This window comes from Lepisosteus platostomus, chromosome 2 (genome assembly GCF_059453375.1).
Source record: "Lepisosteus platostomus isolate fLepPlt1 chromosome 2, fLepPlt1.hap1, whole genome shotgun sequence".
NCBI classification, from domain to species: Eukaryota; Metazoa; Chordata; class Actinopteri; order Semionotiformes; family Lepisosteidae; genus Lepisosteus; species Lepisosteus platostomus.
In genome coordinates, this window is record NC_142612.1 from 71,231,905 (window position 1) to 71,252,013 (window position 20,109).

At 35.5% G+C, this 20,109-nt stretch overlaps 1 protein-coding gene and 1 long non-coding RNA gene across 4 annotated transcripts in view; one reads left to right on the top strand and one right to left on the bottom strand.

Moving 5' to 3' along the window:
- lpp (LIM domain containing preferred translocation partner in lipoma) overlaps positions 1-20,109 on the top strand; it is a 197,329-nt gene that overhangs the window by 160,563 nt on the left and 16,657 nt on the right. For all 3 annotated transcript variants that reach the window (XM_088616675.1, XM_088616676.1, XM_088616677.1), the window contains one exon: positions 12,429-12,598. In XM_088616675.1, the coding sequence (XP_088472801.1) occupies positions 12,429-12,598 (170 nt within the window). The remainder of the gene's footprint in view (positions 1-12,428; positions 12,599-20,109) is intronic.
- LOC148677004 (uncharacterized) overlaps positions 13,959-20,109 on the bottom strand; it is a 56,852-nt gene continuing 50,701 nt past the window's right edge. The window contains exon 2 of the long non-coding RNA XR_015929514.1: positions 13,959-14,448. This is a non-coding gene — a long non-coding RNA (uncharacterized LOC148677004). The remainder of the gene's footprint in view (positions 14,449-20,109) is intronic.

Consider the following 20,109-nt stretch of genomic DNA (forward strand, 5'->3'; position numbering starts at 1 on the left):
AGGAGTGACACCTGAAGATCTCAAAAATACTTTAGGCTTGCTGAGATTAGGCCTTTAAGGCTAGAAAGGACACTGCCAACATTTGATGGTTGCAAGTCTTAGCAGATCTGTGTAAAGGAAAAGATATCTAAAAGTGTTCAGTTGGTTTTGTGGCAAACCAGTCACATTGTAATGCTGCGTACAGTAATATATTTATCCTTTTTTTCTACAGGTAAAGTTAAAATAGTCAGTAGTGGCAGATTATGAAAAAACCTACAAATGCATAAAATGTTTTTTTCATGATTGAACTGCATTTGAGCTGTACCATGAAGAAGTTCTCATAAGGATTCAATGTGGTACAGATTTACGTTCAGGCTACAGACACTTTTGTAGAAAAGCAAAGGAGTAGCTCTGTTTTGCCTAAGCCACAAATCTTGATTTTTTTTTACTTCACAATTTCAGATAGGCAGTCAAGATTTGTTAAATGATACTCAGGTTTACAGTATGTGTTCTAATTTATGTGCTGATAAAAACAAACAAGATTAAACCTCATATTAATTTATACTTTTACACTGATTTGTTAACCCAAACAACCTAACAGGGTGTTTTAAATTATTACAAGCTCCAGGCTCTAATGAGAACTGTATGTGTATTACAGCAACTGTGTGAAGGTACAAAGTGACAGCAAAGGGTTGTTGTGGATGACTGTAATCAAGACCAATTAAAAAAAATAACTTTTTAAATATTCTTAAATGAATTTTTACTGGAAAAAATGTCTAACTGAACTATTTGACATAGTATTTCAAATAGCATGGTGAAGTTAAATCAGTTTATGTGTATTTACAGCTGCTATTTCCCACTATTGTGCACACAATACTCATTGTTTTTCTCTTTGACCATACTGGGATTTCAGCTTATTGAAATAAGGATGTGAATAAGAGAAGGCTGGAAAGAGACCCAGCTTCTAGTAATTTCAGTGGTATTTTTACAGTACAGTATGCGATTTTTTTGTTTGACTAGCCTTTTCAGAGAAGAGGTGAAAGCAGGTGTTTATTCCACTTTTGCAGAAGTAAGAAATGATCTTACAAGAACTAGACAGTGGATTTTTTTGTAAAAGAAGCTTCTTCTCCTAACTTTCAAATAAATAATGGAACTATTCCAACCACAGCAGTCATAACATCACTTTCCATTATTGTGGCCACACACAATGTAGACAAAAGCAAAGGGGAGCCATATATTGACATATTCCTTTAAAAATGTATTTTATCTGAACATGACTTTTCTGCCTGGTCAAAATGGCATTTGTTCTGGAAACTCTCTCTTATCAGAGTTGTTGTTTGTCAGACATTCCTAAAAGTCCTTATGTACCCACATATTAAACATGATTCAGAAACCAAAGATCCAAACTGTTATACACTGTAAGAACCAGACATAAATCAGAATACCTGAAATTCTTTCTTCTCAGCTACTGCGGACCGGGCTGCATACAGTTTACAACCAAATACTTCACCATACTCTAAATTTCTCCTCATCCTCCTCTTCATTGCCTTTATTAGATCCATTTCTGGCAACTGTCACTTTCCTTAATATTTTAACATTTCACAATTTTTGTCACTAAGCAAGTTTTTGTGTATTTTGATAGGCATACTGATACATGTTTAGAGAACTTTTGAAGCTTGCATTTGTCTAAATATATTAAATAACATTTAAAATTCATCAAATGAGCCCTGCAAGTAGTAGTATTTGTTGCCTTTCTCATTGTTCCCAACGTGTCAATTAAAATCAGCTGTTGATAAAAACATCGTGCTTTTTATTCATGTTATATAATTTTCCAAAGTAGGTTTCACGAGTGTGTCATTGTCTTTTCTGACCTAGAATCTTATTAAGCTAAATTATAACCTGGATGCCCCAATCCTCTCCATGGTTAGAGGTTGGATTCCCATTAAAATGTGGATTATATATTCAAAAGAATGACAGGAAATAAGATATACTCTACTTTAGTGTATCTTAAAAAGTAACAAAAGATATAAAACACTTGGTCACAGATTCTGCTAACAAACTTCTACACACAGTCTGTTAAGATGTTATTAATGGTGTTATAAACCGTCATAAGCTTATTAATCATTGCAACGGGGTATAGTCATAGTCTGGGGTTTTATTACTAAGATCAAATTAACTTACAGTACATCTATGGCTATTTTGATCTTTATGTATCAATATTAATAATTTATAAAGGGTTTACAGCCTGTAAAGTTCAACACTCAAATGATTGGTATTTTTAAAGGCAGTACAAGTTGTGTCTGTAACAAAATGACTCTTTCAGTTTTTCACACAACAGCAAAAGTAACCATAGGCAGTATTCAGTGCTGCAGCTGTGGTATTTTGCTTCTCTAGCTTCTAAAGCTTTCCTGCTCTCCTTTCAGAAGACATTTGTCAGAGACAAAGCCATACTGTGCATGCTTCTGCTTTCACTATGCTGGCACACAAATATTTTTGTGCCTCAGGCAGCAAAAGTAGGCCAGAAAACATGCTAAATCAGTCATATGTAAACGAAGGTGTCAGGGCATTGTCTGTAATAACATCATGTCAAGCATTGGAACAGTAAATCCCCAAGCTGGACAGAGGGAGAGGATGTACAGTACAGATCTGTTTTTTGTGAGGACTCACTACTTCACGGGCCCAGCCATGCTCACAGGATGAAGGGATTCTGTAGGAATACATTTTCATGCAGTAAAATTAGTTGACTCTGATCTTTTTAATAGAATGATGGTGTTCACTCAAGCATTACAGCAGTACATATATTCCCCAGTGACTAATTTACACATTATCTGTTTTTATCATTTCATGTGTCAGATTAAAAGAATTAAATAAGCTATAGAAAATAAGAACACCAAAAGTTTTTTTTTTTAATTATTTTCTTTTTTTTCGGGAACCAGGGGCTATTAATTAATAAGATTAATCAGAGCTATTTCATGATCTCTTTCAACTGGACTTTATCTGTCCTCATAGAAAAGACTTTATTAGCTTTGCTAACATCTTTGATGAGCTTCTAATTAGAAGCCACAATAGTTCTATTCATTTTTATGAGTCTGAACTTTATAATAATACCTGAGGCTATTTCATGCACTAAGGATGATGATAATAATGTTTAATAATATTCACAAACATAAGAATTTCTTACATTTATGTAACAACTTTAATCTCAAACAGAAAAAAAAGTATTTTTATAGTTAAAAATTTCAGTGACCAGATAAGGTTTAATTACTTTGTTATAAATGCATCTGTACTATGAGCAGGTACAAAAATTGACATATATTTCTATACAAATAAGGAAAATAAAACTTAAAATAAAGCAATACTAGGAAATAGGGTTGGGTAGTGAAGGAATTTATTTTTCATATTTAAAGCCTTTATCGGCCTTTGCGAAATGGAAAAAAAAACTTTTTGAAGCCATATCCATCAGGCATGTTCAGTACATTATCTGAGGGAGGATTTTACAGTACATCTGTGGAAGTGAGGAGTGTTGGAAATACTATGGCTCACAGTTAAAGTGATTCAGGTATTAAAAACACATGGGGTGGCATTCCTTTAAAAAATGTTGGCACATGGCACCATAGTCTGGGGACTAGATTTCCCCTCTCTGGGGTTTCTTGTATGCTGTGATAGGAACAAACAAGTAGCTTGTCACAGTTTTTCCACAGTATTTGCGGGAAGTGCCCACATAATTTATATGACATTTCTCATGAAATCTTTATGAAGAGTCTTGGCACATGTACAGACATACATTTCAACTAGAATGTCCATATGACGTAACAAAGATTAAATAGGTCAGGGCAGCTTGAAAAAGTTTAAGCTCACTTTGAGCTGTATTTGCATTCAGGTATCTGTTTCTTTAAAATGAATAAAAGCTTTACAATTTAATATATTAATAGGATTTTCATTAGACAGCTTTGTTCGCTGTCCTAAATACTTTTGGATGAATGTATTTGCATATAATGCCATTGCCTTCAGCAAACTCTTAAGGAGTTTGCTTTTAAATCCATTCCCACTTGCTGTGTGTCATCACAGGCAGAATGCCTGGAGTTTTGTTCAGCAGTAATAACCTCTGTACAGGTCAGCTCTTTTTGCAGCACATGAACACTATACATATATCCCTTTATTCAATTAAAATGGAGTTTCAATCAGAATAAACTGAATGTTTACTGCTGAAGTGTACAATGGTTCAGTCTGAATTAGATACACTGACACTCAATCCTTATACAGACTAGTCTGTTTCATGTGAACCAGAATTTCGTTCTGTGCTGTTGTGATCTGGTATCAGAATTTCACAGAAGATGTGGATGTAAACTCCCAATGGAGTGTTTTTGACATTGATTTTGGCTAGAGTTTTTATTTTTGTTGTTGTCATTACTGTTTTCTGATAACTCTGTGCACTATAGCTCAAACACAAGTAGCTGTTGTATTAAACATGTATTGAAGAGATACATTTTCCTGGAAGTACAGTAATTCAGAAGTTGTATCATTCTCTTTTTTTCTTTATTTTAAATTGTAAATGCTAATGTAATTAAGTTCCAATAATTGTATTATGAATCAGTAGCCTTTAAAAGAGTGAAGCTGTTTCTTGACTGTAAAGAAAACATAATAGGAATCTGGGAAAGCTGTGTGTAGTTTTCGCTATGGCCATGTGGAACCAAAACAGTATTTGAAAAAAATATATAAGTCGTTGTATTTTAGTCCCAGAACCTCTAGTTGCAGTTCATTCAGTCATAATTGAAACCAGAAGCCAAGAAAATATACCACTTTACTTGAGAAAGGACAGCTATGACCAGACACCAGGAATGAAAATCCGTTTTTAGTCTGAATGGGTGAGATAGTTACCACCACAATGCAAACCTAGCTTTTCTTAGGTGACAATTTTTTTTTGCATTCTCTGTAATAGAAATCAGTATATTCAATGCTGTTCTTTTTATACTGTCCAGTGTATGCATTCACTACATTCTGATTAAATTGTAATGTGTTGCAGTTCAGTTTTTAAAAAAATGAAATTTTATTTTCCTAAGCGCTTCCCTCTCTTTTGCATTTTTTTTTGTTCATGAGTTTTTCAAGGTCGCATAATTGCGTGAATCATAAATTGTGCATTGATCGACTGAAATCAAATGCTGAGGTTTTCTGTTGAGCAATACACACAGAGCTCAAGTTCCCAATTATTGCCTACAAGAGGGAGAATTCAGTCTGGGAAATGCCTTTGTTGTTGTATATACTGTACTGTTAAGAGACAGGCAGCTCTTCCTGACATTGTATTACAGTATGAATGGTATTGAGTCATAGTGTCTTTTGCATCATCTGCACAAACGCTGTTAAAAATCCTTTGCACCAAACTTTAATAAAGAGTTTGCCAAGGTCTTTTATTGAAATCTTGCATTATCACTTAATTTAAATAAAAAATATATTTGCCAGAAAGGGTGCTGAAAGGCAGATATATGGTTATCCAAGTGTATGCTAATGCTGATGGCCGTATTTTTGTAAGGTTTGATAAATGTGTTGCAGCATGGGGTTTCAATTAAATCAAGTAATTTGTAGAGATTTTACAGCGAGTTACCAAAGAAATGTGTGTAAAATGCATTTTTTTTGTGCTTGAATCTTATAAGTATCGTGATGTGGAATGTCTGTTGCATGATCTCTGTGGTCATTTCTTTTAGAGAAGCCGGCACACTTTTGGAACCACAGTAGCTCTGTTTGAGTGTACATTTAGGCAGAAAAGGGATAGTGCAATTTGACGGCAGGAGATGGTGATTGGGTAATGCAGTCATTCACAGTGATTGTATCCACTGTGCTCTCCCTTTATCATGTTTTTTGGGCATTGTTGTCAGTGTGCAATTCAACCCAATTATCTCTGTGTGCCGCTTGACCTGTGTCTCTATGCTTTCTAGTCTCTTGCCTCACATCAGCATGCCAGCCCCGTTCTGCCGAGGTTCGCACGAGGTGAGCCCAGAAGCTCCTTGCTAATGTGCCTCACTGAGACATCTCCAGTGAGCCTTGCACACTCAGCTGCCATGGAAGCCCAGCTGCAGCTCTTTTGACGCACATGTTGCTCTGTGTCATCTGTGTGTGCGTGACTGTCCTGGGGAAATATAGTATGTGCTGTACCCTGCAGTTCTCCGATTCCCCTTCCATTCTTACCCTCACTCCTCTTCCCCCGGCACACATGCCCATGTCGCTTCTGACAACTCATTTCTGAAACATGTAACCCATATCCCCGTGATCCTTTCCTTACTGGAAGTCCTCATGGTTTAGAACTATTGCTTCGTGGCACACGGCTCCACGCTCCCTTCCACCTTTGGTTTGGCAGTGCTGCTGATCGTTACTCCTTGACATTGGGGATGGCATTAAAGGAGAGTCTTATAGAACAGATACTCAGAAAACAAGATGGCAGCAGCTCCCTTTGTCATCTTTTGCATTGCACAATCCAGAAAATGATACAGTATGTCTGTATAGAAGTGGATCTTTAAAGAACAAAATACATGGATTGAAATCGGAAAACAAGCTGTGTATTAATAGAGACTTGTAGCGGTTTAGCCTGCAGGGGCATGCTTAATGCACTTTGGTGGGTTCATCCTGTACTATTTAACTTTTTATGACCTATGCTATCATTTATGTCAATAATTCATGTACAAAATTAAATAAGATTTTGAATGTTTTGGAGATGGAGTCGAGGTGGGTCCTGATATTTTACATATCTGTGTTACAAGAAGATACAAAGTGAATTTTATCCCGTTTTATATTTTTGTTTGTTTTTAATCCAAGGCGGATTTTCTTACATGAAGACTAGAGATATCTCACATGAATCTTCTATTTGTGCCTTTTTCTTCAAGCGAAGTGTTTTTATGTCCTGTTTTGTTTTTTCTTCTGAAAGTATACAATATGCATTGTCCTCCAGTACCACTTAGTGTATCATTTACAGTATCTTTGTTGTTGCTTGAACTTACATAATGGCCACATGCTGCTTGTTCCAGATAGTGTGTCATATACAGTAACTTTGTTATTGTGTGAACTTACATAATGGCCACATCCTGCTTGTTACTATTTTATTTCACCATATACTGAGCTGTTGTTACAGCTGTTTGCTCAGCAGATGTTTTTGTATTGGATTCATTTGTTAATATACAAGTCATATGTGTCTGTTTCTAGCACATGACAAAATTATTGTTTGCAACTGCCCCCACTGTGTTCCTAATTTAACAATTACAGTAGGTTCCAGAGTATGCTGTATAATAGTAGTATTTAACGCATTTTTCCCTTTATTAATTGATTTTTTTAATCAATTATCAATGGTTTAATCTGACTTCTAAAATAATGTGCTTTGAAAAAAGATATCCATTAGTGCTCTATATTTTTTCATTTCTCTCCTGAGCCATTAAGATTGTTCCCTTTTCATTTTTTTTTTCATTTTGATGGGTCTGTGTTAATGGGTCATCTATGTTGTATGGTTGTTAGTGCTGCCGCCTCACAATTCTTGGGTCATGGTTTCGATTCTGGACTAGGGTGTTCATATGGGTTTTCCCTGGGTGCTCCTATTTTTTCCCCACCTTCTGTAAGCATCTTAGCTAGGTTAATTGGTGTCTCTGGATTACCCCTGTGTGCAGTGTTTACACGTGCACATCTCGCCCTGCAGTAGACTGACGTCTTGCCCAGGGTGTTGTTCTGCCTTGTGCCCTGTGCTTCTGGGATAGGCTCTGGGTTGCTGAAGCCTCTCTTTTATGAGCAGATGTGTCAGAGGGCAGCCTGTCTCATTATTAATTGTTTTTGATTAAGGCAGCAGTTCCTAAGGAAATATGTATGCAGTGAACATCACCACTGTAGTGTGGGCTTTTGGGCTGACCAGGGTCATCTTGGTGTCTTCTTAAACAGCCAGGATGGTTTGAGGGTGACTTGCAGAGACCCCAGTGAAAACTACACTGCTCCCCCAGTCACTTTAAGACTCCTTGGCACTTGCACCTGTCACAGATGAATGGCTCTGACAGGTGGATGTGTCAGAGAAGAATCTGCCGTTTTAAAATCGGGGCATATTTAAATCCAAAATAATAATTAGTCCTTGCAGGAAAACTTCTGTTTATAATTGATTTAATTAATGTGTTTGTTTTCAAGTTAACCAGCCAGTAGATAATAAAATGAGTGTGCTTTATAGACCTTAGTGTTCAACTATCCAGTGAAAAATGAAGAAGAAAACACAGGACATCCGTCCTGCTACTCAGCATAGTCGAGCAATAATGCCCTCATTCCTAAACAACTGCTTCATACTGTTCGTCGCTGCTGCTACAAATACATTAGAAATCAATTATTTATGGAACCAAGTTAAGACTTCTTTAATCTTGTTCTTTTATCCAATTAAAGTGTCTAACCACACTCAGCCTTCCATATCTTGCCTTGAATGCTTTTTATTTTTGGTTTATGTATAACAGGGAATTAAAGCTGGAGAGGAAAGGAGAATAAAAGAAATAATGTGTAAAGTGTAAATTAACTTTTTTAGCTAGTTGCAAAGAATCTATTTGAAGTTTTAATATTTAATAGTTATGCACCCCATTCCAAATGCAAAGGGACATATGGGAACAATGTGTTCTTTCATGCAAGGAATTCCTGATGCCTGGATGAAACAGCAAAAACTATTAAGAATAATTTCCATAGGGCAAATACTCAGTTTAACTTTTTTTCCAGAGTAATTTAGAAAATGTTGCATTTGACCTATTTCTTATACTTATGCAGGAATCACTCAAAACTGTTGACAAATATTGACTGTACCAAATAATACATTATTCCATGTAGCATATAATTTTCATTGCATAAATCGAGTTTAAGAATATTGCTAGCATATTGGACCACAAAATGAATTGTAGTCACAGTTTTCGTCAGTTTTGTTTTTTGTAATGGTAAAAATGCTCGCTCTCTAAAACATACTGTATTAAATTTCTCTTTGTAGAAGATAAAGGTTTGGAAATGTTTATTAAAAACGTTTGAACAGAACTCACCATATGTGATGGAAGTATGTCATATTTGTTTAAGACTCCACTGTTTCATCGTTTAGCTGATCCTCAATACAGGCAGACATATGTTGGGTTTATTAGATCTACTACTAAAGCTGTTACTCATTTATCTCCATGTATATGTCCCCACTAAGCCCAAAGTAGGGTACATTGTATTTTAGTGTCACAGCACAGCTTTAATTGAAATAAGGTATAGTATTAGACAGCTTACATTCAATGTGAAATGGAACAATGAGGAAATGCCTTAATTAATCTTTTCAGTTTTTTCCACAAAAGATAGCATTTAGTCATAGTCTTAAATAATGTTAAAACCTCTTCAAGGTGAAGTTAAAGACAGACTGTATTTTTACCTTATCACTGATATGAATGTCTAAAGTGAAAAAGGCATGTACAGTAATTATGATACTTCAACATAGTTGTGCCGATTCTGAAAAGTAGAGGTAATTATAACCAGCACCAGCCATTGGATAGTAAGACATATAGATTGAAGATTACTTCATTCTAAATATCTTTACACAGATTTTTGCTTTTGGTTTTAGATGCGCTGTTGGGAAATACTCATTTTGTATCTATGGAGAGGTTTTGAAAAAAACTGAACTTGTACTTTTAGCAGTATACTTGTGGATTTAAAAGAAATCTGTTCTGTTCGTGTTCATATTGAATTTGAACAACAAGGTCTTGTTATTAAGCACAGACTAATCAATACAGGTCTATCTATTGAAGTGAGATTCAGAGTAATAAATAGCTTCTGTTCATTTTAACAAAAAGGGAATAGCAGTGATATTATCATAGCATTAGATGAAGCAGGTCTGGTAATACATTTCTAAAGTTCACAGCTATGAATTTTTAAGGTTTTAGCAACGGAGCATTCTTTATGTACAACTTTTTAATGTATCTGTCATTTTATATGTACTTACATAACTGGATGAAGTAGTGAACTCTGTGACCTCCATCACCTTTTGAACTTCACCAGTTCCTTACAGAAATGTCAACTGCTGCTGCAAGGAATGTCAGGACCTCCCTTGTAACCTCTGTACCATGTTAAGGACATGTTACTCAGCGCAGGCTGAGAGTCTTTACTAAACCCAATGAGACAGTGTTCTGTCATGCGTTCATTCTCCTCTTTAAAGAAGAGCAATCCAGAGAAGTTGCAATTTAACAGTAGGGGAAAGAAAATTCAAAGCTCCTGATGTGTGTATCTAACACGGTACTGTTGATAAACCTAATCTTAACTTTGTACTAAAATTATTTCATATAATTTCAATATCAATTCTCTGTTGATCTTTGCAAAGCATTTTTATTTTATTGCACTCTTTGCTAGTTGAGATAGGGTTTTCCTAATTCCATCAAATCAATATTTTCTTGTAGCACTTTTTTGTTTTATACATTGTTTTTGAACTATAGAAAAAGTCATTGGCGGTTTAGTTAAGAGAAATGCAATCACATTCAGGATTGCCTAAGTCAAAAGTGTTGAATTCCTTTCTAAGAAGGTATCAGAACACAGCCTACAGGGCAGCAGCAATGTGTTTTTAAAGAATGATCTCCCACTAGTTTTGGCAGGACATGCAGGAAGCGCCTATTGCTATTCGAAAGTGCCCCTGTGTGTGCTGAACTTGAGACCTGTATCACTTACAAGGTGCCTGTAGGAAAAGGATTTCCGACAGTTTTCCTTTTCGCTGTCTATGGGCTAGACCACTTAGAAAATGTTTGACTTTCTTTTCCTTCCACTTAAGTGAATTTCTGAGTAGAGGCCAATTATAGGTTTAGATTTTTGACAGTTTGAATTAATGACCTCCTTGTTTAATTTACTTGAGATTTTATAAACTTTGCGATATCCATCTAAGATAAGCCATCTCATTATTCAGGAGCTTGCTGAGGCTGTTGCACATTGTGTCAGTTGATTCATTCTAACGTTTGACTGTAAATCTCTCAGTTGCATGGCAGATTTAATGCACTGGATTCAACATCAGATTCATAGCATTTAAGGTGCAATGTTAGCACATGTAAAAGGTTAAAGATTGGCTTATGCAAATTAATTTACCCACCTGCATCTGTAGGTTACTCAATCTTTAGTTAAAAACCTTGCTTGCCTGGACAGGCTCCAGCTCCCCTGCAACCCTGTATTGTATAAAGCTCTTAGAAAATGGTTGGATGTTACTGACTTGAATTCAAGAAAAAACCCTTAACCAAACCAAATTGACAGTTGAAGTCTTTCTGTTGTACATTATACATCAATACCTGGGTGCAAAGAATATACTGTATGCTTTGTATTGTATTGCTCATTTTTTGTCTGATGTAAACACGCTAAAGTTCTAGGATGCTTCCATTTTTGTGATATATCCCTTAGCTGTGCTTGCACTGTACAATACAAAACTAAGCTAAGTTGAATTAAAAGTTAGGGCAGACAAAAAATAAAGCCAAACTTAAATTAATTCACAATATCTAAAATTTACACTGAGAGGATCTGTCAGAAGATGTGAAAGAAAACATTTAGAGATATCTCCAAACTTTAAGATACCGTTAATTAAATTGGTAGTGTCATTAATTGGGTTGAAGATATCTTGCAATGAGTTCAAGACATCTTAACTCAATTAAAGATATCTTCAACTGAATTAGAGATATCCAAATGCCACGTCTTCATTACATGCAATCTGGCTTTCCCTCTTGTTTAAAAATATCAGTAATGTTGCTCTTCAATACCAATGTAAGCTGCTCTAGACTGATAGTTATCAGTGCTGTTTTCTCTTCGTTTAAAATAGATCTGTGTATTTTTTTTGTAGAGATGATACTGTATGTAGCACATACTGTATAATGATTTATAAATTATATAGAATGGTTAAGACAAATTATGGCCCTGTTCTTTCTTGTTTGTGTACTGATTTAAAAAAAAGATTATTGTCCTTTCTTTCAATTTTGTATGTCACACTGCCTGGATTTACAGTATGTATTGTTGTATTGTATCTGAAACATTACTTAGGATGTTAATTTATGAAACAGGGGAAAAACTCCATTTCAATTTTTAGGTTTTTTTGTTACTATGTATGACCAGTAACACCACTTACAGTACTTTACTATAATATAATATTCATCTGCTTTGCCACAGCGCATTTGAGTATATTCTGAGATTAAATATTTTCTAAACTAGTAAGGGAAAAATAATAATGGTACTATAATTCAAGAAGAGAAAAATCATCCATAATGCTATCCTAAGAAAAGTCTTTTTGAGACTTCCCAGCTGTGTGGAAACCTTGCTGGTTGGCTGGTAGCCTGCATTAGCTTTGAGAGCTGGGCAGTTTCTGTGTTACTTACTGTTACACGTAATGCAATAGGCCTCAATTGGGATGTGTAAAGCATCTGGGGCCCCAGCCTCCTTGCCCGGTGTCTGAGCTCCTCTTTCTGTGTCTCCGCCAGGCCGCTGTGCCTGCTGTGGGGAAAATGTGGTGGGAGAAGGCACCGGCTGCACTGCCATGGACCAGGTGTTCCACATCGACTGCTTTATCTGCATGACCTGTGGCCGCAAGCTCCGGGGAAAGCCTTTCTACGCAGTGGAAAAGAAGGCGTACTGCGAGCCCTGCTACATCGTGAGTACAAACAGCGGCGAGTTTTCTTTTCTCAGGGAGAATCGTGTCGTCTTCGTCATGCCCCCTCCCACCTCCCAGTGTGGATTCCAGAGAACCAAGTCAGCGCGATCGCTACGGACTTTACACCCGTACAGGGGGAAATGGGGCTGAGGGCCGTGCTCGCTTTCCTCCACAAGCTTGTCTAAGCATGTAGCCCATACACAGGGGTTTGCCTCGACTGGTGATGCAGCAATACAGCTCTTACTGGTAACTGTGTCAAGCCACAGGGGCTGCCCTTGCGCTGAGACTTGGAGAGTCCATCACATTTTAGAAATGGGTTAGTTAGTGTGGTCAAGAATGGTCACCCTTTGCAGGTGAATGCTCTCAAATACCATTTACCATTGGTAAAAATCTGACTATTTACTTGAAACTGGTAATTCAATTTCTTTCATTCTAAGTACGATAAACTTTACTTTTGGTCCACAGACATTAAAAATCTTAATCATCACAAGTATTCAAGTAATTAAGTATTGTCTTTCAGCCCAACAATATGTATTGGTTACCCTGCATGTTCTACATTTGCTTAAAATGTCCAGCTGATGTGGAAGGACTGCAAGCCATTAACAAAGTTTATTTTATCTTTAGGCAGCTGATGTGAAATGTGCACAATGGCATCTCTACTTTAAATTGGATGATCATAAGACATTTCACACCAGGTGATGGTCTGTGAATATTAAATACAAAGATTAAAAGAAAATAGTGGTAAGGCATGTAAAGGGTTCATCCGTCTGATACACAAATCTTTCAGGAAGTATATCTGATAAGCATTCGTACATTGGGAAATCACACTCGAGATATTAAGCAAATATTAAAATCAAATTAAAATCCAAGATAGCATTACTTCCCTTTGTAGATTTGAAATGAAATAATGGCCTTTCCCACCTCTTCCTTTTTTGTCAGCCAAAAATATCCTTTGAAAATTCTTTTCTTTCTACAAACAATGAAGTTCATCAAAAAAGGGAAATTAAAATCAGTTCCAGTAACATAAGTTGCAAGTAACATTTTCTGGTAGTTGATGAGATGTGACTTTTTCTAGAAACTTGTGAAACTCTCCTTTTTTTCCCTCCGGTAACCTGATGGTTATGCAATGTACAGTAGATATCCAGTAATTCTAAAGTAAGGCAAGTCTTGTGGTACCAGAATCTTATTTTTCTAATGTAATATATATTTCTAAAAGCAATTATTCAGTTATATTTACAGTAAGTGAATAGTCACTAACAAGATTTACTTAAGGCAACGTGGGTAAAGATAAATTTGTAAAGGGGCCAACAGTATAAACTATTTTAAAGGATCCAATACTAAAAAACATGAATTTACATGATAATTAGCAAAGCATTTTGTTTATTGCTCTACAAAATGTATCACAACTGACCAGTTTTTTTTCCTTTTCACTAAAAAATGTATTTGCATAAAAGGATGATAAAAACATTTTTCTTCATAGTATTTCTAAATATATCCTACCCCCCAAAATCTTGTGATTTTATAACATTTTTCCGTTTTGTTGTCCAAACACTATAAACAAAAGACAAGCAGCATTTGTAACTAGACATGGAGCGAATCTGCCTCGTTGTCATTTGAAAGCATATGTTCTGGCAGACCTTGTGCACTTTGGTTCCAAGTTCTTCTTTGGTAAGAGGAGGGAAATAGTATAGTTGTTATTTCAAGCGTCTCCAAAAATACAGAGTGGGGTTGCAGCTTGAACTGTGAGAAAGCCTTCAGGGCCTCTATGATGCTCTTCTCTAGGAATTTATTCATTTCTCTCAGCTTAGGGTCTTGTTCCCTCTTCTCATCTTCTTATCCGTTGATAATCACTAAAACAGAAACCAATGTGTAACTGCAACTGAAGAAGTCTTCTCTCAACAATCTCTCACCAGCCCTGCCTGTTACATTGAATCCAAAATAAATCTAAATTCAACAGAATATCATGTCTGTGTTAATCAAGGGTCTGTGGACTAAAGAGTACTTTCTTAGTGTTCACATTTCTCAGTTCTCAGAGTTAATGGTCATAATTTAACATAATTATGTAGGTCAACAGTTAAATTGATCACAATGGAATTGGTCCATATCTTTTGAACCCGGGATTTAATGTTAACCTTCAAAACATGCTGAGGAATTAATGTTAAATATTTGGATATTAATATTTTTTATATATCTTATACTATGTACAAATAGCAAGTAAGTTTTCTGCATGAAAGAACAGCGAGATCTCATGCATGAAACCCACGTTACTATGGTTGTGTTTACATGGTACTTATTCTGGTAAGCATTTCACAATCTGAAGAACATGACTGTGAACACCAGGAAGAGCCAAGTGGCAAGAGGAATCAGGAGAGCTGACTGCTAAAAAATAGACCAGTGTGTTTCAGAGAAATTAAGTTCCCACTCATAATGTTTCGGTGTGCTTAGGGATTTTCGTAGTCTGTGATTTGGCCAGCTATTATCATCCTGCAGATGTTTGCTCACACTCAGTGATATTCAAATGCATGGGGCTAACATACTGTTGTAGGAAAAAAAAAAACATGAAATGGTGTCAAAACGTCACTTACCTTATTTCTTTTGGTTTTCTCCTAGTATTGATACAAGAACTTTTAACATGGACTTTATTATACCCTAATCCCTAACTTGCACATCTTGAGTTAATGAGTTGTTTTGAGTTGCTGTTTTCAGATCTGTAATATAATATTAGTGCTTCCCAATGGTCATCTCAAACTGAAAGATAAAACTCCTTCTGTAAGTTATTAGAATTGAAGTAAAATTGCACCGAATTTAAATCATTACATGGAAGTATTTAGTGACTGCTTAGTTTTTCTGATGCAACTTTTACAGAAAAATTATAAAAACATTAGCTTTTTTATTTCATCCTTCAGGTAAGCTTCAGCTTTGCTGAATGTCACAACAGTAGTCTGTAGTCTGTAAAGAAGATCTGTTATTCTTTTCATTTTTTTAACTTTTATGTATGCAGTAAACAACTTATACATACTGTATAGTTTTTACGTTTTCTTCTTAAATCATTTTGACTCGGCAGCACTCAAAGTGATTGTACCAGTCAGTGCTGGATGTTCTCCAGCTCTGGTACATTCACTAAAGAGTGTAAGATAATTCAAGAACTTTATTTATGCATTTCATCAGCATAAATGTTCTTCTGGCGTAAGATCAAAAGGATGGAAAAAATCAGAAAAAGGATCTTCCTTAATGAAAGTTATTTCTTCTCCTTTTATTCCCTTCCTCAGGGTCATACGCCTCTGTGTGATTAAGGAATGTGCGTAAGACTTTTGTCTCTGAAGAGACATGTGAATCCTAAGTGCAGTACAGGAAACTAGAAAAAACCTTGAAGTAAGTCTAGGAATCTTAAAATGCTCACAGTTCACACAGTTTTTTTTTTCCACGAAGAAACAGAATTCAAATAAAAAGCACAAAAATAAATTCGGTCCTGAAAAATGACACCTGTCTTGTGACCTAACTCCTGTTTAGCAAATGGAGATTCTTTGCAAATGCATTTGACACAAAGTTTTTTAGTCAAGGATTCCTCTGTTTGATTCTTCAAACAGGAGGTTTGATGGTTTGATGTTTTTTTTTAAGTTTGTGATGTGAATTTAATGCCTAGTCTGATCGAATTGAATTGTTATACTCTCCACATTCCCGTTTTCCAGGTGGTGTTTCCTTGGTGATACAAATAACAAAAGTTGCAAGATGGTGACAGAAGATAAGTTGCAGGATTTATTTCATATACTGTAGTATAGGGTATTTCACACCACTACTCATAATTTTGTGGATGATGGGGAACAAGGAGTAAAATTGCAATATATAGAACTATCAATGAAGATGATGCAATATTACTTGGAAAATGAAATGGCATTCTAATCAAATTAGATTTCACAATTCTTAACCTGTCTTCACAGCCTTTCTTTAGTAAGCAGAATAAAAGCAAAATATTTCATGCTGCTGCCAAGATTCGGTAATGAATAGAAAGCACATCCTAAGTTATGTTAGGTGCAAACCAATGAACTGACATTAAGATTTGTTAAAAACAGCTAAGTCGCTCTCTCTTTGCTCTATATACAGTACTTACAGCTTAATAAATTGAAGTGTCAGCCAAAACATTGATTTAATAAATTATAGAATATGAAGAGAGGGTTACTTACTCTTTTTTTAAAATAATGGTATAGTACTGCCTAGTACCATACATTATTTAAAATTTGTTGAAAGGTGAGCCTCAATATTTATGATTTTTTTAGATTTATATTTTTAGTATTAACAAAAAGTGCTGGATGGACAAGACAAGGCCCCCTGTCTATTCCTAAAGTAATTGCTCTACAGGAAGCAGCAGTTATTTTCCCCCTGCTGTGCTTGACTACAATGAGCCTGCACTTGCCTTAATTCATTGGTAATGCTGTTACATGTATCGAACTCTTCCACACACACTGCCAGCTGTCATGTCTTTCTATAATAACTTTAACATATTTTATTCCATATGCAGTTCAGTTGTTTTAATCATGATGGTGTAGTTCCCTGATGACTCTTCATCTTTTCCTGCTTTGGACTAGTTATGTGACATTCCTTGTCCTGGACAGATTTGGCATGAGCACTAATTTACAGAATCTCTAGTTATTGAAGGCGCCACACAAAATCTGCCTGACTAGGGCTCTTTAGAACCAGGCCTAATGATCACAGGCAAAAAGCTAAAGATATTTAGTAAACTTACTGTACGTTACATTAGTATAGTAATAGAGTACTAAAGCATTGTAGTAAAGCTATCAAGTTGTGTTCCATTTATATCATATATCATTTATATAATATAGTTTATGTAGTTTACAGTATGTCTATACAGTACATGCCCGTTTTTTCCAGAAGAGATTGTTTTTTATTGTTGTTTGTTTTGCTGAACTCAGATAGGTTCCAACATTTCCAGATGATACTTGAAGGTATCCTGTAAATGAGTGACATGGCTCTGAAATAATTTCTCATTTTAATGATTTAATGCTTTTTAAATTATCAGAAAAATATTTTTCCATGTATATCCCTTCCATCTTCTGGATGAGCTTTCTTTAAAATGGTAGCTGGGTTCAGCTATTTTTATTCCTCTTAGAGATAATGCTTTACATTGTACTTTAAACTTTTGTGAAGTATCAAATCTCACATGCATCTTCATCCTTGATATTCTATCGTATCTACCAGTAGTTATAGCCCATTCACTGACTAGATAAAGATTACCTGAAATAACAAGTCTTTGTAATTTTAGTTTCCTGTTTTTCTCTTTAAATAAGCCCCAAGGTAGACTTATCACTGATCCTGTGAGTAAATGCAAGGGCTGAGTGAGTTATCTAAATTATCAACGGTAAAGCTTTTGCATAACATGATTTTGTTCTTGCAAATATGACAACTTGTTAGATTATTGTTCCTCCTTCTTTTTTTAATTTTAAGTAATCACTTGAAAAAGGTTTTTAACTCTTTCTTTCCTTCTGCTAAATCTGCTTACCTTAGCCTGTGTGGATTTTTGCTCTTTTTCACAATTCTTTGAAATAACTGTCCACATTCCCAAAAAGCTAGCCAAGCATTTTGGATCTGTGAAACAATCTGCTTCTTGACTTTAAAACTTGGCTGTGGTGATTTGTTTCTTCTGGCTTTTCACGAGAACTGGAACAAAGTTCAATTTAGCTACGGCATTCTGTTAATCCATATTGTACATTTCGATGTCAGTGCACTTACATTCTGTAAGCAAAATTAGAATTGAATTTCAGTTTGCTACTGCATTTGATTGTGCCTGTTCATTTTATATGCTTGTGGCCATTGATGTTTATTCTACTTCTGGGGACTGAGTTTCAAGAATGACATATTTTCAAGGATACTAAAAGGTCATGGCCCTTTCGGTTTTGAAATTTCACAAGAACAGTGAAACAATGCGGAAACAAATTGTAGTGAGTAAAGGTGTCAGGAATGTGTAGCAGAAAAAATAAGCTTCTTCAAGTTTAAAATTGAGCGTTGCAATCTTAAGTGACGTACAGTATCTGTAATTAGGACATTTTTAGCAGCACTTTCAATAATGCACAGCAATTAAAATCACAATGACAACAAAAACTGTGGTACTCTTAAAGCAATCCTGAAAATAGGTGTGGATTTTTTTTTATAAGATTGTACTGTAGATCACTCTGTTAAAAAGGATTGCTTCCAGTCCTGGCTAAGACTTCAGTTTTAATTCTTAGAAACTATTACACTTTAGGGGCATGGAATTATATATTTTCTGTTTTGTATCATTAACACTGGATTTAAATTAGAGGATACTTGATTGTGCTATTTGCAAAACTAACTCAAAAACATACTAGGGATTTCAACTCTTAATCTTTTTTATGGGGCTTTACAAAGATTATGGGGCTAAGATGTTACCTGCATTAGTGATTTTTTGTCCAAATGTCCAAACTACAGCAGTGATAGGGTATATTTTGAATTTACTTGATGTGAAAAATGACTTGTTTGTAAATAGGTTGGCACTCTCATTGTCATTTAGAGCAGGAAATGCAAAAAAACATCAAGCTGATATTCCTGAACGCTGATATTCAAAGACATCGGTATTTGTCTCAAGCGTGTCTGGGTTAAGTAACCCTAGTTCTTGCTCTGAGCTAATTATTATAGTGCAGATGTGTTCAAGGTGGAATAATAGTGGACTTGTAATCTTGTAACAAATTTGTCAAAGTTCATTGCTACATCGCATCAAATTATTGTTTCCACTAAATTAAAAAATACATACACTGTAAATGCCATATCAGAATGTTCACTGTTACCCTTTGAGTAATTACTGACTTTAATGTAGCTCTAATTACATTCTAATATACAAGAATATGGACCAACCTAGGGGGTTCGCAAAAATTTTCTTGCCCCTGTATATCTCACAGCCCCAAACGGTCTCTGTTCATGGCTGTTCCCTTTCTTAGCACTTAGCACAAAACTGATTTTACAATTGAACGTACACTTTGGCTTGTGGCTATAGGCCCTACTGAATGATCAGATTTGGCATTTTTGCTCCTGTACATAAATGTTTAACAACACAGTATTCTTTCAGGCGGCTAGTAATGTTAGAAGCCGTTTTATTCTGCTATGTGGTCAAGTACCTTGCGGCAGGCTCTGGTGTCACAAACTGTTATCTGTATTTAAATACTCACAAAAACACTATTTTGTAACCTTGTGCGATTTTGTGTTCAAGGCCATGATCGGTATCTCAAGATCCACAAACATGGCTGACTAGTGAAACTAGTCACTTTCTTCAAGTGACTGATAAAGTGATCGCTTCAGTTCATTTCACTTTACATACTGTACATTAAGGGTGTTGTGCTTCACTGCTTTACCCTTTTCTCTTAAAAAAACAAACAAAACAGGTGTGTATCTACCTATTCACACAATTTTGTGCTTTCAAGTGTTGACCCCTGTCATCTTTGTATTTTCTGATGGGTCAGTATTGTTTTGAGAACACTTTTTATTCA